Here is a 26,252-nt window from a genome sequence, read left to right on the forward strand (position 1 = left end):
ATGGGGGGGGGGGGGGCTGTCGCCACGCGTGGCCGATCGGATTCGCGTGATATCGTTGACTGAAACTGTGTGACCCACGGACCACCTGTCTATAATACGTGTTCCGTGGTGTGAGCGAGCAGTGCAGTGGGTGTTAATACGCATTTTAGATTATCATTATGCGCTATGTCACGCCGGTTGTCAGCTTACTGGTCCGCGGTCGCCGGTCGAAGGGTCGTTTCTCAGTGGTCATCATGTGGATCATTCGCGACTATTTAGATTTAGATCAATGATAATTTTTTTTAAAACTCAAAATCTCAGTGGGGGGGGGGGGGGGGCGACTGGGGGGGCGACAAGGTTTCATGGGGGGGCGGTCGCCCCCCCCCCACGCCCCCCCGGTGGCTACGCCACTGACTCTCGTGAATACAGACCTTGTTAATACAAATTTTGGTTATAGTGAACATAAGGCCTGTGACTGTGCATTTATGTGCACAATGAATGGGACTGATGCTCCTCTTAATACAAAATTCTGATATAACAAACATATTGGCTATAAAAAGTCCAGCTGATTTTATATTCAGAGTCGACTGTATTATGGCCTGTTGACAGTTTGTTGTTGCCTATGGTCTTGTAAACCACACTGACTGACTGACTGTCAATTATTAGACTTGATCAAGTCTCACTTTGGCCCCAATTTTTAGGAATAGGATTACCCCGCAATGTCAATATGTTGGCTAATCCGTTTTAGTGTGAAATGTGGACTTGATGTAATACAGACTCATTAGTTGTGGTGCACATGCCTCAACGAACATAATAAGGACACAGTCAGGTCATGTGTGAGTCTTAGATTCCATATAAGGTAAAAAAAACCCAGATTTCTTAGGAGTACAAATTTCATATGACACCGGCCCATTGTTTAGGCCACATGCATGCAAACATTTGCCAGTGAATCACCATTCTGAACTGATTGTGCACTCTGGGTACGGCTGTACTATGAGGCTTGCATTGTCTTATTATTTTCTGAAAGTTTGTTTTTTAAAGTAAGTTAGACTGATACTGAAAATGAAATGATCGCTGTGTGACGGCATTTTCGCTGGGATGGTGTTGTTCTAAGGCAGTCCCTTGTCTTGTTTTGAAACTGGACATGGGAACTGGACAAGAGCAGTTGCACTTTCAATGACAGAGTTAAACATTACATAACTGATAGTGATACCGATAAGCTTCCTGCATCTCTGTTCAATTTCTGCAGGTGTTTTCCCTGTCCGCATTTTGGATGTAAAATTACTCAACACTGCTACCTGTGACTCACGTATATACCATATTTTTTAGTTGTTAAGTTAAGAGTGTTTACTGTGAATGATTCTATGGTGTATTTTTCATGATACTGTTTCCTTATATTGTGGCAGAATACACTCTTCTTCCTGGTCAGAATTGTGGTTTTTTTTTCATATTTTATTAAGAGTTCTCTTTTTGTGGTTCAAGCACTTCTTTCTAAAAGCAATTAAAGCTACTGTAGAATGACTTGTTTGTTTTTTTGGTTTGTTTTTGCAATAATGTAGATTTTACTCTGAAAGTAATTGTATTCAAATGAGGCATGTGAGTTCTTTCAATTGTACTTGTTCCTTTTTTTTCAAGTGAGGGACTCTCCTAAGTGTTCAAAGTTACAGCTGCCTTTCGGTCAGTTTAAACTCTCACTTGGGTACTACTACAGTGGCATAACTAAGGGGGTGTGTGGGGGGGGGTGTTACATGACCCTTCTCCCCCCCCCCCCCCCCCCCCCCCCCCCAGCAGATGTCCATACTTCGCGAGTCAAAAAAAACGAATCCCAATTGTCGGGACTATTGTTTTAGGCAAGTTCTGTATGTTGCACTTTCAAAAACTAGGATATTAAAGCCCAATGCGTAAGCTTTCTTTTAGTACAAGAATCATTCAAATCACTCATGTACTTTTCAAGTTACGGAATTTTAAACACAACCACCGTTTAAAAGTTCTGTCCGATCCACGGATCACTAAAAAGTGTGCGTTTCTTTCAGCAAGACGAAAACAATTCACACACATCCCTATATGTGATTTGTTACTTCTTCTTTTTTCCGTGGACAGAACCTTAAAACGGTGGTTGTGTTTAAAATTCCGTAACTTGAAAAGTACATGAGTGATTTGAATGATTCTTGTACCAAAAGAAAGCTTATGAATTGGGCTTTCGTATCCTAGATTTTGAAAGTGCTACATGCAGAACTTAAACACAATAGTCCCGACATTTGGGTTTCGTTTTTTTGACTCGCCCTGTAGTTACGCCGAATTCAGTTTAAGTCAGTTAAGTCAGTTTAACCTAGAGCTGATTTAGCACTTATCATAATGAACTGAAGTTGTTTCTGACTAATGTCCAGCCCACGGGTCTTGTTAAGCTGAAATGTGAGAAAATATGGAATTTATTCCTAGGCACTTTCAAATATTGTTTTGCTGCTAACGGAATATAAATCAAAAAAGTGATTAAAACTGCTGCAAAACTGCTTACCGACTGGATCGACCTGAATATGTACACATCAAAGAAGTGCGATAACGTTACGTTTCGACCCTTAGGCCAAAACAAAAAAGTCTCCGGTTTCTGGTATGCGCGCGCGTCGCCGTAGCCATGCGCATCGGCAAAATGAAAAAGTTTTTTTTTTCAATGAAAGATGATGTCTCAAAACCGCCAAACTCACTGGTTTGACTGGAATCCTGCTGCCGCACAATTTTAACGTGTTTTTAGATGGGGTTATGATCGAGAATAAGCTTTATTTGGCCTCTCTGGACTCCCATATATTTGCACTAAGTTTAGTCGGGCACCATTTGCAGTCATCAGCCGACATTTGAAGCCGAAAAAAAAAACAGGTAAAAAAAAAAAAAGCCGCGTCGCCGCACCACTTTTGGGGCAAGCTCCATACCAGAAACCGGAGACCTTTTTTTGGCCTTAGCAAGATCAGTCTGAACAATCCTGATAGGTTGGGTCGAAACGTCATCGGGTTATTGAACTTTTTTGATAGATGTATAGTTCAGGTAGTATTCTTACCCAATTTATTCAAAAAAAGAAGGAAAAAACAAGGAAATTTCGACATTTCGTCTATCTTAAGTACCAGGCTTTAAACAATTGTATCAATTTGTCAACGACTAACAGACAAATATATCTTCAGGAAAACCTACGCCTCTCATATCAGAATGTTTTCACTTGATTAGATTTTTCAGACTGGAGTTTCGTATTTTCATTGCTGCAAGTTGATCATAGGATATACATGTGCACCGGGGTTTTTTTCTTAGCGAAACGAACTCAGTTTTGACAGAAATTTATACAAATTCATGCGCCTGTTTTTTATTAAGAGGGAACTTTCATCAGAACCCATAAGTTTGCCCCCATCCAAAAGTAAAATGTCCTAAGCTAGACCTTGGAGAAAATATCGGCAAAATCCCAACGCAACATCACTGAAACTGAATTTGTAGTTTCTTTCTCTCTCTCTCTTTTTGTGTGTTAAAAAAATAGGACATGTAATCGGTCTTTCCCTAAACGGTGACAATTTTTCATCAACGTCAGTAAACGACGTATTTGAAAACCGAAATCCTGAGGTGTATCGAGGATGAGTTTGAGATTTATTCTCGTTGTGTAGTCGAGGTCCCCCGCCCTACAAATAATCAGCCACATTTGACGTAATCGCAATGTGCTTCCTATCCCCGGCCGTTTCCGTATTTGTTCCCACCGATACAGGAAATAACACTCTCACTTTCACCTTCTATTTTAATTAACACGCAACTTCTGTATTTATTTTTCTTTCTCAAAGTAAAAAAAAAAAATCATGCGGGGTTGGTTTTCCGAGATGCTTTTCCCCTGACGGTTCAAGGTTTAGCTTTTTTGTAATCGCAAGTTTTTGAAGTTAATTTGAGTTTGGCATCCAGGATGTGATCGGGGAGGGGGGGGGGGCTAGATTTGGCTGGAAAAAAAGTGTTTCGTGATTGGGTTCACCCCGTCATGGTGTATACCTGGAGATATTATCCACTGGAATATTTGTGTTTGATTGGTTGGTGAGACCTATGCATGAGCATGATGATATGGCCTTCAAAACTAAATTAGCTTCATGGGCTGATTTATAATTGTGCAATTGTCTCATTAAAAAAATGTTCTTGAGATATATCGGTTTATAGGTCAAGTGCTTTAAATTAGGGAATAACTGAACACTGGTGGTGTGGGTGTGTTTTTAGGTGGAGATGATAAAACTCAGTCAAATATTTGGACAAAGTGACCCATGACTTGATTCCTCCAAATGAAAGAACGATGTAAATATGATGGGTCAGTAATATTTGACATGACATGACGTTTTTGTGCGGGATTTTTGTCGACCTATTAGGCATATAACTAAGCCAACATATCTTGCAAAAGAAGGCTACGTCACATATACATGTATGCATGTTGACATTGCTGTAGCCCTCCGAACACTGCAGTCAAGGTTTACGAGGACTATCCCGACTTTTAAGTTTTGGTATCAAATTTAGACTAGTGAGTTAGAAATTATTCTGTTCCGCCTATACATGTATTAAACTTATAAGTCGCAGGCCTATCAAAACTGTTTCCATGTGGCATTCCTGATGATAAGAGTCGTTCTACTTTCAGTTTCCCAGGCACTACACGAATTTTTGTTCAGGCTTTTCCGGCATCCCCAATCATCCCGTGACCAACTATCGAACTTGTTTGTCAGATTTTTATTTGTTCGTGATGGAGTCACATGATTTTCCCGGCTTCCCCAGGTCGGACCAAGGTGACCTCGAGCCGAAAAGGAACAAACAACTCCAACAACTGAATCAAAAGGACCGGGAAATGCGGGGGTGGAAGCTATCAAATGGCATTCCCGAGTCACATGACGATTGCTAGTGCACTGCAGCTATTGTTACCACAGAGGGAATTCCCGCTTTGACGAGCAAGAAGGTCATCCCTTGTTACTATGCAAAGCAACCTCGTCTCCATGGTGTTGAGCAGTACGCACCCACTAGATGCTTTCTTTACTATTGTCGCGAGGTCTGACGGTAGACCCTGGGAATAAGGTTGTATGCTAAGTGACGGGACTACTTTTTGTATGCATACCAGAGCTATAGAAAAAAACTGTGAGTCATGTGACGAGGAGTGTTGAATAGATTTACCGCCGGCGGGTCATGTAAGAGGGCACGTAGGCGAAAATGAAAATGAAAGATACAAAAGCAAAAGCGCACAGAGTGGGTCACATGCTTCGAATTATGCTGGCAGCTTAGTGATCGATTGATGAAATGGTACAATGGGGTTTGGCAGTAGTGTGGGCATGTACTGACAAGTATAGGGGATACCCTTCGATACACGTGTTTGACTATACGTGGCGTCCGTGGCAGCACAAGTTAATGGAGAAAATCAATGAATTTCCATAAGACCGGCATTTGTTTTATTTGTTTTACCATTTCTCACCAAACCAGTTGTATAACTTGTATGTAAATTAATATGATAAGTATGAGTTCATTTATAGGTAGTCCTCAACCACAAAGCTCACAATCTTTCACCCAACCATTTCGAATGTCAAGTTGACACTGAGAGTTGGGAACTTTCTGGAAAACCAATAACACATGTATACGAAGTGATACGTGATTATGGATTTGTATTTTGCGCTGGGATTACTCGTTTTTGTATCAGAAATAATATTTCAGAAATTTCATTTCAGAAATTGCATTGGTAGTACTTAATAGGGACGTAATTCCTTCTTTTTCCAATTTTTTATCATGGCAAGATATATAGCCACCACCTCCTACAATCGTTTTTTAGCCAGAAGTTTACATCGATTCCACGTCATCTTCACTACCATCATATCACCACATTGTCAAAATCGACACCATCACCACCATTACAATCACCACAATTTATGGATGATCTTTCTTTTTGTTATTCCTTCAAGTTCATAATCATAAGTTCATAATTATGTCATCAACTCACAAAAAGAAAAACCGGTACTATAAGTGCAACCAAATCAGTTCTTCAGCACAACCATCGAATTTAGCCACCATAATGTTGAGTGAAGGAAGAAAGTTTAGAAACTAAATCCCAGTTACACTAGACGAATTGAGACCAAGATGGCTGATACAAAACCTGTCTTTTTGTTGAGACCCTATTACATTCATTTTGTGTACGTGCACGGGCACAGGATTTCCCTGGTAATAAATGATCAACGTATGGCAACCTTTGGATCTTGACTTAATACCGCGATAAGGCAGCGATGACTGTTCAAACAACGATTCCGATATTCCGATAAACACTTCAAGCCATCAAGGTTGGGGGTTGGGGCCATCTTTTATTGCACGCAACTTGTCTGCTGAATCTGCATATAACTGAATGCAGTATGCACAATGTACAAAGCTCTTTCAGAGGATCCTGCGCGTTCAAGCTCTTGACTGATTTGCATACAACAGTTCTGAGCGAGATATACCCCTGTTGTTTTCGCTCAACTCTCCCCACTTGGACAAAGAACGGGAAAAGGAACAATGATATTTTCGATATTTTAGAAGTTGCCTCCTGACAAACAGCATTTCAAAAACAAAGTTGTTGAACTTTGATTCGTACCAACAATATATTTTTTTATGTTGACAGAGGGGTAGGCCTTTCTAGAAAACTCCTTATTTGGTAAACCACTTGCCGAAATAAAATTCCACCTTGCGCCTGTAGATTTTTCAACTTTGACTCAGAAACCATGACATAGATAAACTAACAAAATTAACAAACTTTTATTTCGTGCATTTCATCTCAAATTTGACAGATTAATTTTTGAACTACCTTGGAATTATATTAAAAAAATAACTTTCTTTCAAGCATTTCATGTCAATTTCTCCAGATTTTTAACTTAGAATTATATTTTGCTTTTAATATCCCCCTTTTTTGAGAATTCATAAAAGTTGCAACTTCAAAACAAAGTTGTTTACTTCGCGAAGAAATCTGCCAAGTAACTGAGTTTGGAAGTTTACCAACTTGACTGAAGTAAGGAGGGAATTGAGGAATTAAAGTGACCCACACGGAAATTGGGTGATACACTGGCACCCATTATCAAACTTCCTTCCAGGCGTGGGCGGCAGTGACAGGCACCACAGAGGAAGGTGGCACCAGGAAGAGAAGATAGTTGGTACTGTCACAGTACTTCCTCACACGTGTACTTCATATTGACCCGGTGAACATGAACTTGGCAGTGGTGATGTACGCGTTCAGGCCTGGGCTACCCACGCAAAATTTGCCTGTTGGGTCAACGTGACCCAGCCGCCACCCACCCACCAGCGGCGGCGGAACGGGTTTGAAACTGGGGGGGGGGGGGGGGGCATCACCAAAAAGGGGCACTTGCAAACCCGTGCTGAAATGTCGACACGTTTTTTTCACCGGACACTTTGCCTCCGTAAAATCAAATAGTGGGTGGGGGGGGGGGGGGGGGGGGGGGGGGGCTGGTACCATCTGGTACAACCAATGATTATATGCTAAATATGCATTATGTGCCCTTTTTCAGGCCGTATTGTATGGGTTTTGGGACTTGGTTTTCATATTACTTGTTTATATCAAAATCAAAAATATCTGTACAATTATTGGGATATCGTTACTTCTAAGAAATAGTAAGATACTTTAAGGGCATTTTTGTTGTATCTTGAGGGGGCACTTTACTGTTCGAGGGGGCACATTTATGGCCGCAAAAGGGGCACTTGGGAAAAACTGGGGAGGGGGGGGGGCAAACGCCCCCAAGGGGTTGGGTGTGGGAGGGGAAGCTGTGCATGGCTTCACGTAGCCGTGAAGCCATGCACAGCCCCTTCCCCAGGCCTTGAACCACACTGCGTTTCTCTTCCAGGACAGCATCTTCATCCACAGCCGTCTGTGCATGATTGTTGGGAAAGTAGTCTTGTTTTTCAGGACTTGATGTGTTACAGGTGATTATTGTATGGATCTTTCAAGATCGCCGAATGCAACTTTCAAGTAACATTGCATCAGCCGAAGCATGTTTTTTTGCTGATTTTCTTGAAGGTGCGTTTTCCCCCAAGGAAATGATTATGTTAACAAGGAATGAGTATAAATGATTTTTTTTTCCGTGGAATATTGTATGGGTCACAAAATAAGCTGATATGTTTCAGTATTTGGCAAATGTTTGTTCCCATCTCGTCTTCCAGTACTAATAATGAATGCACTGTCCTAAATTGCACGTATTTTGTTAAAGTTTAAAGCATAGAGCTATACATGTATTTAAATTTCATATAAACCCTAACTTATGATTTGAAGATAGATAATGATCACCTTTATCAACCATACCCGAATTTATCCGTACATGTTTGCACATAGCAGTGGCGTATCCAGCGGGTGAGGGGAGGGAAACTTATAAACACCAACCCCTCCCCCCCCCCGGGTTGACATATCCCTCTCTTTTTTTTTATAAAAGCGCCATCACCAAACAAGTGCAACACGTATAGTACTACCTATCCCCGTTTTTAACCAATTTCACGAACAAACAAAAATTAGGGCAACTTTTTTAGAAAAAAGAAATTCCCATTTTGCTCACCCCGGATCCAAAGCATGCCCATAATATTGCACACTATGAGCCGGTTTATCCTTTTATTTTTATTTTTTAGTATTATATAGCCGAACGTTCATTTTTCTATTCTGCCTTTAGTCTAAAAATCACCTTACTATCCACAAAACACTTAAACGTGTCCTTCAAATAAATGTTTTGTGTTATTCTTCTTTATGAACATGGTCTTTTGTGGCTGGTCTACCTGGGAAACAAATCATAATATTGGTTTCGAGCCCCCCCCCCCCTTCCAAAATCATAAAATGTGTCATATGATAAACATTCTGCCCAAATGAATTATCTCTTCCGAAATTTTAAATACATTGTAATCAGTCGTCGAATACGGAACCCACCCATGGAGAACACAACACATGTAAGTGATCCCCCTAATAAGATAAATATGAGGTTACATGGTAATATACAGCACACCCCCCCCCCCCCCCACCCCCACACACACACACTTCTCAAATTAAACAGTGTATGGTTCTCTACACTAAACAGCTAGGTGAAGTATAGGGACGAGCAGTTAAGGTGGTTCACACAAGATATCAAATTTCTCCCAACACAATATTGAGAATTGACTGATGCAATTGGGAATTGGATGATGTCATCATTAAATAAAGAGATTAGTTAAACTGTTGTCTGGAACTCCATCAAAGATGGCGGCTCTAGATGACACAGCACTTCAAATGAGGAGTCGGATTGGTTTGCTGCATGCAATTCAGTTATTAAATACCAAGAATAAATCACACTTGATAAGGAATATTGTTTTACAGATTTGCAAATTTTATTTCAAGTACACTATTTTGGTTCAGAAAAAAAAATCATTAGCAATTATAAGACGCAATATAAGTGTTAACATGCAGGTGCAGTAGGTTTTTGTATCATAACATGTTGGAGTACATTCAGTGTTCACTGTATTAGCATACAACAAAGATGTATTCTTTCACCAGTTTTCAACACCTTCCCCCCCCCCCCCAAAAAAGCGACTGAAAAAAGTCTTAAGTTGTTAACTGAATTCCATCCAATGTCAGTTGAGTGAACTGTACCACCGTTATAGATCTATGCATCTTTGTAAAAACCGGTTGTAACTGGTTCAATCTGAAGTGGTCAATGCACATGTTTCTGAATGCATGTACACCGACAGCTGGGAAAGTGTGAATTTAATACAAAGCCTGCAACATGTACATGGACCTGAATGTTCGGGAGGACACTTCTTTTTGACCGAAACCAGTTAAAATCGGTTAATTTTTCTCCATAAGAATGACTGAAGGATAAGTTGAAAACACACAAAACAAACTTTCAGCCAGCAAATATTGGTAGGCTTATATTTGTTACATTCTCCACTAAACTGTTTGCATCATTATTCAGGATAAAAGTACATGTACATGTGAATCAGTACCTATGATGTAAATCAAAGCATTTTTAACAAAATTCTAGTGTGCTTAATAAAGCATTTCATTTTTTTCTTCACATTTTTACTTTTTTTGTAATGCAGATACTGAGCAGAGCACAGCTGGATTTTGAAATGCAAATAGTGGCTGCAATAAGAATAGTTATTTTTTCATTCATCTAAGTTTAAAGGAACTTACTTTAAAATCACAATTTTCTGATCAAACTTGTAATGAATTATACATTATTTCGCTGTTTTGGAATGGAGATACTGCTCATTTACATGTAATGCAAAGTACACCTTAGCCTAGTACAGCTGGATTTATTTGAAAGCAAATTAGTGTTTGCATTACACACAAGTTATATTACAAATTCCAGATCAAACATGTATGAATTATGAACCAAAAATGAAGTCCTTTCACCGAGGAAAAATTTCATTAAAAGTTAAGACATTTTAAAAAATCTATTGAATAAGATCAATTGATTTTTCTTGTACATGTACATACATGTATAAATATTTTTATGTCATGGTCGAATGAAACCAGTTATTATGCAATCTAAACCAAGCCAAATGTTGATTTACAATTTTTTAAGAAAATAGATCAGCCAAACATTGTGTACCTTTTTTAATACACTTAATAAGAGAAAGCAGTTCATAAATTTGCGGTAAACTTTACATATTTAATAACCTAAAAATTGTCCTAAAATCTCCTTCATATCGTAACGCCACAATCTTTGAAGTACTTGAAGTACTTCATAAGGAACCTTGACAAAAAGTAGAAACTACTTCTACAGAGTTCAAATGAGATCAACCTTCTCAATAAATTTCCACTAAACCCAAAATTGTCAACAAATACAAAGCTACATATGTATCTCTCAGACATGTCAGAAACCGTTATGCTGGGTTTGGTTACCCTGAACTTGGGTATTTCTACCATGCAAGAATGAAGTTCCGGGGAAATTGGTTTTTTTGGTGTTTGACATTCAATGCATGTAGCTTTTAGAACATTGGTCCTCAAAGTCTCTGTTGGTCTACAAGTCAAGTTAATGCAGGAACATTTCACAACAGATACATTGATACAGCTTTGTACACTTAAAAAAGAACTAAATCTTGCAGTATCACTAACAAGTGTTTGTCCACAGCATCTCATGCAAAAACCAAAGTAACTCCCACCAACACATAACCAACATGAAATTGCGGCCTGCATATGACAAAACGACGCATCACTCAACCGTGGGGAGGGGCGGAATCCACTCCCTGGTCTGGGACCTCTACCGGTACCGGCCTCAGGCTCATATTCACATGTTGGCCAGGCTGGGGGGAGCAGACTTTCCCACATTCGTGAACAGGCTCTTCAGGACGGTCAGTTCTTTCGTCAGCAGCTCCACCCTCTTGTTCAATCGATCGTTCTCTGTTGTTAGTTCTTTGACTTTGCCCTGAAGCTCATACGACTTGGCTTTGCTCTTCTCTCGGCTTCGGCGTACAGCGATATTGTTCTTGACCCGCTTCTGCCTGTATTCTTCAGAATCTTTGTCAGGGATGGGACGCACTCTCCTGCTGGAACTTGACTTGCTGGTCAACTTCCGGCCACGCTGAGATGGGGTCTGCGAGATGGGGCTGGATGGTCTTGAGGGGCCGCTTGTGTAGGTGCTAGCGTCGTCGTCGTCGTAGTCGTACTCCTCCTCTTGGTAGTACTCAGCTGGTTCGACTTGCTCAGATGGCTCGACTTTCACCTGCAAGGCAGCAGCTCCCTCCTGACAGTCTTGGTGATGGGACATGAACTGTGGATGTGATGAGGGCATCGAGTCAGGGAGGTTAGCAACTGTGACGGATGGGGATGAAGTGTGCTGTAGGGTGTGCCTGGATGTGGACTGGGATGTCTCCGCCTCTTCTGGCCGGATCAAGGGAGGCAGCTCGGTTGGAATAGTGGACTTTGGCGGAGAGGATGGCAGCAAGTCCGACAGCTGGATGAAGCCGTCCGTGGGAGAAGTCGAGGGGTTAATGTAGGCGTTCAAGTCAATCGAGTTTTCGTTCTGGAAGAGGCCGGTGTAATCGGCGAGTCCCCCAAAATTCATCGAATCTTCGTTACCGAAAAGGAACACTTCGTCTGGCTTGTTGAGCTCTTTCTCGGTATAATATTCAGAGTCATACATACAGAAGTTACCCGGCGAATCCATTATGGCTGCTGTTGCAGAACTTCCACATGGTTGGGTAAAATTGGCTTGAATAGTTTTAAGTTGTACTGTCAACCTGAACAGACAACCTTTGATGTTTGACGACTCTGGTGGAGACTGAGTATTGATGATCAGTTTCCGCCCGGGATCAGCTGAAGGAATGAACCGAAGTCACAAAATTCACCTTTTTTGTGGTAGGAAAAATCCTTCACCTACTCTCTTTTACACGACGTCGTCACGTTGCAATGGCGCAGAGTAACATATGCGCAGCATGATCTCTACCTTCGTCATATGACGATGAGACGAATCACTACGTGTCCATTGAATATTATTACGCCGGGTAGTCCCCAAAACGTTTGATTGTTTGCGACGTTTTAAAGAAAACTTTACGAAAACGTAATTACACTCACATACTGCTTGACTACTTAAGAAAGAAAATTAGACAAACTTCAGCCTTAAATGCTATTTTCCCCCTCAACAGATGTTAGCACTACATGTACCAGCGGACTGACACATCAATGGGATGGATGGGTGCAGTTTTTCTATTATTAGACATTACGTTTTTGTCGTGGATTTGATTGGTTGCATGTTTCACGTGGCATATATTCCCCGTTCCCAACGACATGCCCAAAAATAGTCATGACATTGCGCAATCTTGAATCAGAACTCAGTGTCCCTGGCGAAAATTGCAATACTCGCAATTAGAGCTGATCGAAACGTTTGGTCAGTGATGTAAATAAACAAGATTTATAAATTTGTAAAATAAATATTGGAGTCTTTAACGTCAACTTTAACCACAGACATGTACGCGTGACGTGATCGTTGAGACGCGGTTAATATTATATAAAACAAGTTATTAAAAAGAAACGTTTGCTTTTTTTTCGATGATCGGGGTTTTTTTTGTCCTAGAAAAAAAGGCGAACAAGGGTTTTTATGAGCAAAGCGCATGCAGGCCTCGTCAATGAGATTGCTCATGAAATAATCCTATAAAGTTCTCTACCAACCCCGGCTCTCCACTTTTATTTATTGACGTTTTCAACCTTATAAAAATACGCTTTTATGTGGGGATTTGCACGTTAACGCATAAAAAAAAAAAAAACAATACACCTGCATGAATTATTGTCGGGCCCGAAAAAAATTAAATTGAATTTTGTAAACAAAACATATAGGCGGTTTTGTTTGTTCGGTGTCGCATTCAAAAGTAATTTTGTATTGCTAGATAGAAAGCAATTTAATCACAAAATCTGTTTTCCGCTTGAAGGTAAAAGTCGAGCAATGGGCGGGGAGCGCTACTGAAATGAAAAATGTACGATTATTTAAAGAAAAAAAAAATAAATAAATAAACGAGTGAGGCATCCAATCTAAAACCCAAGACGCAGACATGCATGCTTTGTTTAACAATTTTTTGTTATCCATAAAGTTGTTCTCCTGTGCCATTCTCAAGTTTCGCCCTGAAAAAAATGGATCGTTCATATTGTCTGACGGTACGAAAATGCAGTGGTTAATTTCTGAATGGACATTAAACGAGAAATGAGTCCAGCCACGGAGCGCTAGAAAGGCGCAAAAGAAACCAAAACGGTTGCAGACGCCAAATATAATAGTAGGACATTTTTTTGTGGGGGGGGGGGGTAAAATAAACCCCACAAATCAAAAATCGTGAGGAAAAACTGAATTGCAAGCTGAAGAGCATGAGTGGCAAACATTTTACTCAGTGTAGCAGTAGGATACTTGGGTTTCGCGAAAGCTGAAATGAAATGGAGGAAATGTAACATAACATGAAATATTGGAATGTAATGGTAGGCCTACTCATTATATAAGCGGTTTGCGCTCAGAGATCATTTTACTTGAGACATTTTTCATGATACAGAAAGCAGTGTAATTTCTATGCTACTGTATAAATAAATATCAGCAAAAATACATTTATCGTATTGTTTTTATTCCAGTCCGGGAGTTATGATATTTTCTAAGCAAAACTATATTTCCAGGATATATCTGCGGCCCGAGCTGCTTCGCTGGACCATAATGCACGCGTACCGTGGGTATTTCCAAGGTATTTCGTAATAGCGGATTTCTCATCGAGGAAAAAGTCCCAAACGCGAAACACTAGCGAAGCGTAACGTCATCTTTTTGTAAATAGACAGACTCCCATTTATTTACGTTTACAGTGCTGTGTGCGTTGATTGAAAACGCTCTGTAAGTATGCGCGAATCCAGACCAGCCTAGACCCTATCATTAGCTGGTACCATGCAGATCAAATGCAAATTACATCATGCTCTGTCGTTGGTTACCAATCACACGAAAGCTTCAGAAAAATAATAATGGAGGCGTTTAGGTGATACTCGGTGTGTTTTCGCTGCCGTTCAGCGACCAAAAAAATCAACTTTTTAAAGCTCTAGCAACTGAGATCAATGCTAGGATCGTCCTCCGGAATTCATAGCACATTCCTTATCTACCCGTTGAAGGTAAGAATGCCATTAAAGTTCGAAAAAGGGTCGCTGAGTGATTCACACCCACCCCATTGAAATGTGTTTCTTGTTTACGTTCAGTGCCCGTTAACGTTGGTTCAACTGGCTGATGCGATTGGGCAATATGATTGCGTAATCACCGCTGCTGCTCATGCCAAGTGAGGCGGCCATTGCAACCTTAACCGGCCAAGTTGAATCATCATTGCTGATATTCGTTGCTATTTTTTGGTCTTTGTAAGTTAAGTGGTATAGAACGCACCAGGAATATAATGGCTGAGGACGGTTTATAAAAAGGAAGCCTCAGCTGAATTTCCATTTTAAGTCAAAGTGCAAAAGTTGCACTTGCATATACATGCAGTTTGTTGGACTGGTGTTTTTAGCTTGAATTTGAAGCAGAAATTCTGAAAAATCAAGTCAGACAAGAATGTTTCTTAAGCCATTACCCGTGGTAGGTTAAACTTAACTGCAATTTATATTTAATACCAGTTGATTTAATTTATTCTTCAGTAATTCAAAAGATCGTACATTAACTTGGGGGAAGAGCTCACTTCAGTTTGTAACAACAGTTTACCTGGTCCATAATTTGATCAAAGCCTTCCTGTACCTCAGCTTTCAAACTTTGAATATTTCCCATTGGATTTGCTGTGAATTTCACATGAATAAAACTGTTTAGCGAATTGTTAGTGTTGTGCAACAATGACTTAAAAAAAACTAAAGCCTAGCCAAAACAATTGCATTTCACATGAATTAAACTTTTGTGTGAATTTAAGTGATGTGTGATTAATGAATGGGAAATTTTTTTTCCCAAAAATGTTCCAAAATGGATTAATCGGATGAACAGATGTCCATCAACACTAAGTCTAAGGGATGTTTATAATTATGTGTGTGAGTGACTGACTGGTTGCCCAAGCTCCTGGAAGGGGAGTGAAGGTATCCAGAAAATGGTTAGAATATTTCTTTGAAAATTTAGTTTCTTCCTATTTAACATCCTTGGGTCCGTGAAAACCTCTTCACACATAGCAAGTTTACTTGAAATGACTGCAATCAAGATTCCGGAACAGTACTAGAACATCCCAAATTCAGAACATTTTGACATGTGTTTGCTTTTGAATTGCACATTGTCCTGCAGTTATTTCTTTGCTTGTGTTGGTGGATTTCTTTCATCTAATTTTGCTTGACATATTCGGAGAGTAGGCCTAGACCTTGTCTTCAGCAGAAAGAGAACAGAGTCTACCGTCAACAAAGTTGAAAAATCAATCCCATTGTTTTGCAAAGCAGATCTTTTTCCATGCATGATAGTTTCCCTATTTAATAGGATTATCATTTCCCCCTCATTTCATGTGCTATATTGTTTCCTCCATTGTCATCATACTGTTCTTTAGATGTTACCCTTTTTGGGGTTTGCAGGACACTTTTGCCTATTTTGTTTCTAAGGGTCAAATATCATGCTTGGTCTTCACAGAAGACTCCTCACATGGAGTCACCTGCAAGCTTCATGTATTCACTCTACTATGCAAGGCTTTAAATCATAGTTTACAGAATTTGTGTTAATTCTTCCATTTATTTGTGTAGGGGCAAACTATGGAAAGCAGTAACGGTAACAACAACAACAAAGAGATGCCATCTGACAACCGTAAACCTGGGGGCGGCAAGCAGACCACTGCCGGTCGCTCCTTGAAGAAGTACCTGCATGACAAGGAAAGCGATGAGTACAAGACTCGCCGGCAGCGCAACAACGTTGCCGTGCGCAAGAGTCGGGACCGCAGCCGCAAGAAGGCGGAGGAGACACAGGAGCGGGTGCAGCAGTTAAAGGAGGAGAACCAGCAGCTGGAGAGCAAGGTCATGCTGCTGTCCAAAGAGCTGAGTCTGCTCAAGGATCTCTTCCTGGCTCACGCTAGGGAAGTACCAGATCCCAGCACCACCTTCGGTCTGTACACAGCCGGCCCGGATGTCGCCAGCCGTCTGCAGAACCAGGAGGTCAATTCGGAGCAGCCGGGCATGGAGTCAGCCATTAACCAGCTGACTCAGGCGTCATCTGATCATACCTACGTTGTGACAGTTAACCAGGAGGGGGTGAAAACGGAGGCGTGATCCATGGCCCCCGTGTCTCTGATATCACTTTGGAGACATTTGTGTAAATAATAGTTGAAGAGAAAGAAATAAGAAAAAAACAAAATATCTCGTAAAATTTTGTTATACCCCCTCCTTAAAGACAGACCGCCACAGTGCATTGCCATTGATAGCAAATCCTTTTATAGTTAGCTGACAAGTCTTTCGAGTTGATTTAAAAAACAAAACCAGTGTTAACAAAGAAACTATAATGTAGTTTGAATTTCTGGCGAATGAAAAGTGTGTATATTAGCTTCTTAAAAACCTATTTCTGGCTACTGTACGTAATGTTATGTTTGATGCCGTGTTTCAGATTTATGTGTGAACTAAACTATCATGGTTGCTCTCCAATGTTTTCTTGGTTTTTCATCAAAGAGATCCTAATTTTATAATTTTATTCACAAAAGTTTCTGCTTGTAAAGTTATATGCCATAAATCCACATCTATTCCTCCAACGAGCAGCTTGTATAATGATAACTTTTCCATTAGAAAGCTATAAAAAGGAATGGGTTCTACTAGTACTATGCACAATTTGTAGAAGACGTTATCTCAAGATAAAATTGAAAGAGCGTGTTCAAAGAATAAGAAACTAAGACTGGGCAAGCTTGGTAGAGCTGGTCCCAGAACACACAAAATTCTCTTCAATTGATTCAGAATGGCTATTCACTGGAAGTCTTTTCATGCATCTGGTCCGCAGAATGGGCCCAGTCTAGCCCATTCATTGGCATTATGGGGTAATCATATAGGATGGCACTGCCCGGCAGTAGTGCTATCGTAGAGATAGGTATGAAGATAGAGACAAAGAGATGGGTACAAAGAGGACTCTAGGGCTGGCCCTCTGGGACCAGCCCCCCAAAAAACCTAGTAATATCTGATTTACATGTTCATTCATACTTGTACTTTACTTTGGTGTTGTGTTGGCACATCTCTTGGTCTTGACTAGTGCTACAACTGACTTCCACCACAGTGAGCAGCTTTTAAGGACTCATTCTTGCAGTTACATTTTGTTGGTGCTTTGTCCTTTCGTAGTTCATGTAGGATGCGGAATGTGTTTCAAGTCCAATTGATAACTGGATCCTGTTGTTGGAAACCTTTTGCTTTGTATTAAAGGTTTGAACTTGGACCAGTAACTGTTGTCCATTCATCAGTCTTCAGCTCAGCTGACGTGGAAAAATAAGATAATTAGTTATCCCACTAGTGTGAGTGGAACACAGAATAATATAGCACGTCTCTATGTTTCCTATGTCACTTGGCATATATGGAACACACAGGTACTACATTTTCCGTATTCCACGAGCGCGAGTGGCATAATGAATTTATCTTCAAGCAAACAAGCGGTATACATGTGCCTGCAGTAGGAATAGAGCATACATCAGAATAGCGCGATACGCGCAGTGTGACATGGATCCTGGTATATGGGATAATATCACACTATTGTTGCCTTAGATCAACCAGTCAAGATCGGGGACTCAAGTTTGCTTGAAGATAAATAAGGATTCCTGATTTCATAAAAAAAATAATGTACATATAACAAGCCTGGTTTTCTTGATATTCAAGAGCAGAACTGAAATAGACATTAATTGACATAAAATGAGCAGTGTAGATAACGGTTTTGATAACCCGAAACCTGGAACTTTTCATGCGCAAACCTACTGTAACACAGTGTTCAACAGCTGCATGCAAGTTCATCTTGCATGCATACGCATTGAAGTCATACTTTGTGTGAGGATTTTGCAAAAGAAGAGAACTTTAGTCCAGGGATGCAGTCCAGTCCATCACAAGTCCCTGCGAGTCCATCACAAATCTTTCAGTCCCAGTTCAAATCACTAGCTATTCAAATGAGCTTTGACAAAGACATGCCTCTGTTATTGTTCATGCACTGTGACTGGACTTGTGATGGACTCGACTACATCCCTGAATTATAGTCAGAGGGTGTTATTGTTTATATGTTTTTTCCAGTATATTTAATCCAAAGACGACACACTGACAATAAATGTAAAAAACAAAATCGTAAACACCCTCAACTTGAATAGGGCCAATCAGTCACATTCTCTCATTTTTGTAGTGAATATGGCCAGTCCATTGGAAATTAAGTGTTTTATGTTTAAACTCCAATAGAATATATCTACTGAGCAGTGAGCACCCCAGAACACAAATGATTTGGTTAATTTGAACTTTGGGGTTTCTTTTTTGCCCTTTTTTTTAACATTGCCAATAGCATGGTAGAATAATGCTACAAAAATATAACCTGCCTTTTTATTGAGAATTTTTTTTTTTTTTGGCAAAAAAAATAACTTGGTTGTTTTTTTTCATAACCCTGTGTTTTTACTTGCAAAAGCCTGTGTATAATTTTCCTTTGGGTATTGATGGCTATACCTTGTAATGACTAGGGTGTCCATATTAACAAAAATCAAAAGATCACGTTGGATTTTTAACATGTTACCATAGTCATTGTTGGCAAAGAATTGTGTACAATAACAATAAATAAGTGAATTGCAGAAAAAAACAACAGTTGAGTCAGTCCTGATTAATCATTGCTTGGATTAATTTACTTAGAAATTTTTGTTTGATAAGCTGCAAGGCACATGAAGCCATCACTGTTGTATGTCGTGTTTGTCAGTCAGGTGATGGGCTTGAGTTTGACCTTACATAACCGGGTAATGTCACTATTCAAATATGTGTGCTGCTAAATGTTGAAATATCAAACTCTGCTTAAAAAAACGAACTTTAAAACAGTTTCATAGCGCTATGGAATGGCCTTGTAGGAGAGGGTGAAATATTCTGATATTTCCCCGCTTACCCCCAACCCCCCGACATGGGGTGGCCCACATTTTCGGCCATTTCCTGGACATGTGCAAAGAGAAGGGAGGGGGAACAAATGGGAGTCACGCCCCCCTCATAAAGTGTTGTTTACGCGTACATGTACATGTAGGATATCGATAGAGCTGTACAGTCTACCTGTATAGCGCCCTCAAGGGAACAAGTGATTCAGCACATGGACTTTGCTATTGAAGACCGTACCGGCATAATCAAAGATAAATTTACCAAGTTTCGAAGTAACTTCTCGTCCAGTATTTCGTCTTGACATGCCAGTATGAGGGTGCAAGGGAAAGTTGCCTTGATCACGGGAGCTGCTGAGGGGTTTGGAAGAGCATTTGCCGAAGAATTGTTGAAGAAGGGTGCCAAGGTAAAGAAGTTGACAAGGCGCACCGCAGCTGTGGCCAATTTTAATTTACTGGACTGGGGCCTCCGTAAATAAAGGCCACACTTGGTTGGAGTTGGAACATGTAGGCCCTACCCAAAAATGTAGGACTTTGTCAAGTTTTTATTTTCACATTTAGACTTTGTTAGTTTGTTTGTAGTTTATTTATGCTTTAGAAGCACAAGAATTTTTGCTGAATTTTTGACGCTGATTTTTTCTTCATAATCATCTCAGTGAAGGTCAGTCATTGCAAAAATGATGATATAAAGACATGAATCTGGGACTGAGAAACATTTCCATTTTTGTTAGGAAATAGGCCCTACTTGTAAAATTTTCTTGACTCTCCGTAAACTTTGTACACAACCACCGAAGTAGCGTCAGGTTGCAGCATTCTTTCCGAAGCATACTCGCCCTCTTTAACATGTTTAAAGCGAAAGAAAATTATTCCTCCCTTTTTCATACGTCTATTTTTGGTGTAATTTCGTGTTGGGATTTAGATAGGCAGTGTATATTTTGCCGGAGACGGCAAACCTTTAGTAAACGTTAGTTTGCCGGATATGCACTGAACATGCGCAGTTACTGTTTTTTTGTACTTAACACATTTTCCGGTGACAAGTTTTAGTCTGGCTCCATACCAAAATTATCGTTGTTACCTCGTATTCACAAGATGGGATTCAGACCATTTTATAATTTTGAACTTTATTTCCCTTTTAAAAAAAATCCTCCAGAGCCACAAATCTGAAAAAGAAAATGTAATACTCTGCAAAAAATGTTTGAGACATGTTAAAATAATAAAAGAAGAATATTCTTATTTATTAATTGGGGATGAGAAAAAAAAACTTTAAAATGTGGTGCGGTCGGAATCGAACGCGAGTCATCCCGCTTAATAGAGCCTTTGCTTAACCATTACACCAAACGTGCTTCACAACTATTGGTGGGAATTTAATACATCTTATAATTCAGCCCTGTTGATATGGATTGCCGCCGGCAAACATTTAGTAATCGTTAGTTTGCCGTCATTACCTCCGGCAAAATATATATCCACTATCATTTAGATACGCTAACGACTAACATGTGCAAAATGAACCTGGAAATTACACAAAATATGGATGTCTGAAAAAGGGGGGAATACTTTTATTTCGCTTTAAAGAGGGCGAGTGTGCTTCTAAAGCATAAATAAACTACAAACAAAGTCTAAATGTGAAAATAAAAACTTGACAAAGTTCTACATATTTGGGTACATGTTCCAAGTGTGGCCTTTATTTACGGAGGTAGTCCAGTAAATTGGCCACATTTATGGGGCTATCCATACCATACATTCACGCCACTGGTGAGACACTTTCATTTTCACTAGTGGAAGGAAAAAAATACAAAACGTGATTTGTGGACAATTTAATTTTCTTGGTTGTGAAGAATCGGCACTCATTTCTGGTTTGGAAGCACACTTACCTGGTTTACCGTTCCTATGGGAACTAATTCAAGCAATAATGTGAACTTTCATGGTATTAAATTTTCACAGGGGAAATTAGGAAAAATTTGATTATTTATGTCTCCCCTTACCTTAAATTGCATGGCAACTCTTGGAGTTTGAAATTTGAGTAATGTGTACATGTGCAGTTGGGATTAGATGGTTCCATGATGCAGTTCGACTCAAACTGAACACGTAAAAATTGCAGTGTCGTCATGCCACCATGTTTTACCCTAATGCTCACATTATCTCTTTGATCATCATCATGTGTTGTCATGGCAAATAATATGGCATCAAGATACTACCTTCTTTCCCAAAACTAATATCTCACATTTTTTAGGGGATTGGAATAGCAGATGTTAATCATCAGAAGGGACAGGAGACTACTCGACGTTTCACCTCGCAGTATGGCAGCAACAAGGCCGTCTTTCTTCCATGTGATGTCACATCGGACCAACAGCTGGAAGGTGAACCATCATGAGTCGGGTCAAACGTACATCACAAGTCCTTTCACAAGTCCAGTTACAAGTAACCGGGAATGACGAACAACAAATAAATGCTTTTGTCACAGTTCGCCAGAATAGCTGGGGCTGACTTGTGATCGTCTTGTGAGAACTGGACTGCAGCTATGATTACAAGTCTAGAATCTGGTAGAAAGGGTGATGGCTTTGGACACAAAAGTATCAACGATTTGGACAGAAAAGTATCAAGGCTGCCTCGTCCCTTTTAAATTTTTTGTTTTTACTTGGCCTTACTGCCCTGTTTAATCATGATCATTCCAGTTTGGTTTTCAACACCCTGTTTCGTTCTTTCTTTAGACGCTTTCAAGAAAACAAGAGAGAAGTATGGCCAGCTGGACATTGTGTGTAACAATGCAGGCGTAGGGGACGAAAAGAAATGGAGACAAATGATCAACATTAACTTGGTGAGAATTCTGAACCTTTTCAATTCAATTCAATCAACATTTATTTCCATAATGCTTCAACTTTTATGAAACAATGTAACAAAGTGAAGTAATAAATAATTTTATTAAGATTATACATATAGATCTTATAGGTAATAAAGAAAGGACAATAAATCAATGGGAAATTATGGAGGCATCTTCCAAAGCCAGGGGCTTATATGCAGACGGGGCCGTATCCTAAGTCCGACGCCTCATAGGTCCGACGTTGGAAAAATGAGGCGTTTAATTTGTCAGACTAGCTATGAGGCGTCGGAGCTATGAGGCGTCGGACTTATGAGGCGTCGGACTTATGAGGCGTCGGACTTATGAGGCGTCGGACTTATGAGGCGTCAGACCTATGAGGCGTCGGACCTATGAGGCGTCTGACTTATGAGGCGTCAGACCTATGAGGCGTCGGACTTATGGGCCTTTATTTGGTTAGGGGATGCGATTTTGTCGGACTAATGAGGCGTCAGACCTATGAGGCGTTGGACTTATGAGCGGACCCCATGGAGATGCCATTGCAGATGCAATGAATCTGAATCATTTGAAGAATTGTGGCCAATATCACAAAAAGCTTGGAATGAGCTGAGCTGAGAACTGCTCGAACATGCTATAATGCCCTTAATTAATAAAGGAGGCATTTTGTCCCATAACAGTGAAATAATGACATCATATGAAGTGTCAAACCAGCTGAATCTTGTTCACAGCAATGTGGTCTAATGGTTTGGCTGTTCGACCCATGTGCCATGGTACATGGGTTCGAATCCTGGTGGAGAACGTGCTGCTTGTGTCCTTAGGCAAGACACTTTACTACAATTGCCTCTCTCCACCCAGGAGTGCAAATGGGTACCTATTACGGTAGAGGCCTGATTGTGAAGGGCTTTGAGACCTACCTCAAGTGGAAAGTGCTATATCAGCACCACACTACATAGTATTATTACGTTAACTCTACCATATTTTGGGCCCATTTATCTACAGACTGCTGTTGTTCACGGTACCTACTTGGCCAGGAAGTACATGAGCAAACTGAACGGTGGATCTGGGGGCGTTGTCGTCAATGTTTCCTCAATGGCAGGTAAGTTGAATATGCAGTGGCTGCATTACTAAATTGACTACCCGCTTAGACCTTTCAGAATTCAATGGGCAGTATACCTTGATTGCCTATGTACTAGGTCATACGTTGGAGCAAACGAGGGCTTGGTAACATTGCTATCCAAATTATTGAAGCAGTTGAGTAACTTTACTTAAGGTAATGTAGATCATTTGTCATTTGTGCATTTTTCTTATCATTTGAAGCAACGAGTGCTCAAAATCTAAAGACAGGTGCTTAACAACTTACTTGATGAATTTTTAGCTCGGTGAATGCTTTATATCTGGAGAAAACAATGTTCTAGGATCTCAATTTCAATTCAAAAGTTTTGAATTGCGCACGAAATCAGCATCCGGATCATGTTCTTAATTAGCTGATTGCAGCTACACGATGTCAGGCACTGAACCGACTAAGAATAGCAACCACGCGTTTACTTGTGATTTGCCCAATTCTTGGATTCACCCAAACTACAAACCAACTCTGTGGAAATGGCCTTCTTTTATTTTTGACTTCAAAATGACAGTATGCCAGAAGGAATAATTTCACAGGGTGTTGACTGTTGACTACCTTTACTATCTTTAAACCAAATGGTCTTCTTTACCTTGAATGTGTTGTCTGATTGGCAGGTTTGATTCTTGGTCCCCTGTGCCCGGTGTACACAGCCACCAAGCATGGCGTTGTGGGATTCACAAGAACTATGGCTGTAAGTACAGACATTTGCCCACAATTTGGATAAAAAAATAGCTGTTCAGATATTTCATTGTTTATCAAATATTCAAATATGTGGTATAACACAGCCCTACCACTCACATCACTCAGAACAATTGATAACTTTCCTGATTTCTGGAAACTTTACTGAAAAAGAATGCTTCACCGAGTCGTCTGTCCTTATTTTTCTTTTCTTTTTCAAACAGTCATTTGATCCGGCCTTCACAGCAGATGACATCCGCATCAATACCCTATGCCCCTCCTTCTCTGACACGGCCATTGTTGGCAAGACAGATGCCCCTGAATTCATCAGCTCTAACGTGATGAAACAGGTCACAGGAACTATCAAGTTGTTGCCGTAAGCCATGAATAATGATCAACTACAAATGATTGACAATGCAGTGTTGTTGTGGTCAAGTGCATATTATTAATAATGTGGTGCTTATATAGCACTTGAAACCGAAGGACGTCACAATTATTACCGCTGTTTGTCAGGCCATGAGACTAGTTTCCTGCAGCAGCTTGAGATTTCACCGACTTCCTACTTGTCTATTTGCAGGGTTTCCACGGTTGCAGAGGGCTTCATGAGACTAGTGGAGGAGGATACTCACGATAAGGTCATGCGGGTCACCCACGAAAGAGGCATCGACTTCCATCCATTCAAAAAGACCCCTCCAGTGCCTAGCAAGATGTGAACCCTCATCACCAAACCCCAAAGAGATGGTCTCATGATCAAGAAAAGTCTTGGATTAACCAAATTACACCAATTTTTGAACACAAATAAAGTTAAGTACAAAGGATCATTTGCATTTCATGCATTTTGTTTGTTTGTTGAAAGCAACAAAACTGTTCAAAATATTAAGTAAGTGGGTGCATAACAACTAACTGTTGATGTTTCAGCGCACTGGATACTATGCACAATATTTTGGTCTCGTAAGTGGGAGTGTGTGTGGCCTAGTGGTTAGGGTTCGTGACTCATGATCAGAGGGTCAGGGGTTCGAATCCAGCTGCTGGCCATATGTTGTGTCCTTGGGCAAGCCACTTCACCCCACTTGCCTCTCTTTACCCAGGAGTATAAATGGGTACCAGCATTAGCTGGGGAGTAACCTGCGATGGACCAGCATCCCGTCCAGGGGGAATAGAAATATTCTCAGTCGTTTCATGCTTCTGAAACCGGAGATAAACGCCGGCCTGATGGGCCACATTGGCTCGTGACAGACTTTACCTTCACCAAGTGGGCTGTGCTACTAGCACTTCCATTTTAAAAGATGCGGGCTCAATATATTTTAATACCTCCTCTTGTGTACAATCCCTTTGATTTTTTCTTCTAAACTTTTTTCTTTAAATCAGTGGGTTCATGTACAGGTGATTACCAATGTTCCTACATGGCTTTAAAGGCATTGCAAACACATGAGCACTGCTGCTTCTACACTTTTAGGGAGCAATGATTTGATTGAATATTCGAGTAGTTGGTATATATTTAGCACAAATCCTAGACAATTCAGGTTATTTAACATGCGGTTGGGCTTTTACTTAAGCTCATGCACTGGACTCGTATTTAAAACTCTAAATTTGAAAGAAAATACTTGAGTTGCTTGATAAATTTAGTCTTGATTGTAGAGAAACTTTTTCATCTAGTTATCATCTAGTAATAGAAATGTTTCTTGCAAACTGAAATGTGCATCAATGAAAGAGATAAGTGTGTAATGTTTCACTTAAAGGGAATCTCGAGATATACAAATCTACAAGTATAAAGTGCATCATGAATTTCAAAATATTTCATACTTTTGTGATGTGTTGATAATTTCTGTCATACTTTGATGGGAAAGAATTGTAAAGGTTTTTATAAATGTAGTTATATTTTGTATAATTTGATGTTTTCATAGAGCAAAATAACTTAAAATATAATAAATGTAACCAACAAAAATGAGTGCCATACTGTCCAACATTGTTGCCATAAATGGCCAAAATTAACTAGGTTACTTGCTTTTTTGTTGTAAATCTCAGAGAAACAAGTGCATCAGGTTTTATAATAATAAATATAAAGTAATAATTATTTTAATGTAACCAATTTTGATTTCAGTCTTAAAAATTAAAGATTGATTCTTTTTAAAAATGATGTTGTAAATGTGGCAGGGCCAAGTTTCACTT

General features: G+C 40.0%; 3 protein-coding genes across 4 annotated transcripts; 2 read left to right on the top strand and 1 right to left on the bottom strand.

The window, feature by feature from the left end:
* Window positions 1–9,311: 9,311 nt before the first annotated feature.
* On the bottom strand, window positions 9,312–12,388 carry LOC119736380 (CCAAT/enhancer-binding protein beta-like). The gene has a single exon (XM_038210394.1). It carries the CDS (start codon window positions 12,114–12,116, stop codon window positions 11,238–11,240), a length of 879 nt encoding a protein of 292 aa, XP_038066322.1. The 5' UTR covers window positions 12,117–12,388; the 3' UTR covers window positions 9,312–11,237.
* A 2,008-nt stretch (window positions 12,389–14,396) lies between these two features.
* Window positions 14,397–19,196, top strand: LOC119736381 (CCAAT/enhancer-binding protein gamma-like). 2 transcript variants are annotated; one of them, XM_038210395.1, is made up of 2 exons: window positions 14,397–14,575; window positions 16,151–19,196. In XM_038210395.1, exons 1-2 carry the CDS (start codon window positions 14,522–14,524, stop codon window positions 16,667–16,669), a joined length of 573 nt encoding a protein of 190 aa, XP_038066323.1. In that variant the 5' UTR covers window positions 14,397–14,521; the 3' UTR covers window positions 16,670–19,196. The 2 variants fall into 2 exon arrangements, with proteins under 2 accessions (XP_038066323.1, XP_038066324.1); XM_038210396.1 differs by lacking the exon at window positions 14,397–14,575 and adding an exon at window positions 14,613–15,026.
* Window positions 19,197–19,676: 480 nt separating this feature from the next.
* LOC119736383 (15-hydroxyprostaglandin dehydrogenase [NAD(+)]-like) lies at window positions 19,677–26,252 on the top strand. Its single transcript, XM_038210397.1, has 7 exons — window positions 19,677–19,874; window positions 21,698–21,824; window positions 22,176–22,282; window positions 23,282–23,378; window positions 24,020–24,096; window positions 24,308–24,459; window positions 24,661–26,252. The coding sequence occupies exons 1-7, from the start codon at window positions 19,782–19,784 to the stop codon at window positions 24,794–24,796; spliced, it is 789 nt and encodes a 262-aa protein (XP_038066325.1). The 5' UTR covers window positions 19,677–19,781; the 3' UTR covers window positions 24,797–26,252.

This window comes from Patiria miniata, unplaced genomic scaffold (assembly GCF_015706575.1).
Source record: "Patiria miniata isolate m_02_andy unplaced genomic scaffold, ASM1570657v1 HiC_scaffold_3, whole genome shotgun sequence".
In the NCBI taxonomy this organism is placed as follows: Eukaryota; Metazoa; Echinodermata; class Asteroidea; order Valvatida; family Asterinidae; genus Patiria; species Patiria miniata.

Coding starts and splice junctions, on each gene's coding strand:
- LOC119736381 (XM_038210395.1), top strand. CDS start 14,522: ATGCTAGGATCGTCCTCCGGAATTCATAGCACATTCCTTATCTACCCG. Junction 14,576..16,150: donor TCCTTATCTACCCGTTGAAG/GTAAGAATGCCA, acceptor TTATTTGTGTAG/GGGCAAACTATGGAAAGCAG.
- LOC119736380 (XM_038210394.1), bottom strand. CDS start 12,116: ATGGATTCGCCGGGTAACTTCTGTATGTATGACTCTGAATATTATACC.
- LOC119736383 (XM_038210397.1), top strand. CDS start 19,782: ATGAGGGTGCAAGGGAAAGTTGCCTTGATCACGGGAGCTGCTGAGGGG. Junction 21,825..22,175: donor ATCGGACCAACAGCTGGAAG/GTGAACCATCAT, acceptor TTCTTTCTTTAG/ACGCTTTCAAGAAAACAAGA. Junction 22,283..23,281: donor AAATGATCAACATTAACTTG/GTGAGAATTCTG, acceptor ATTTATCTACAG/ACTGCTGTTGTTCACGGTAC.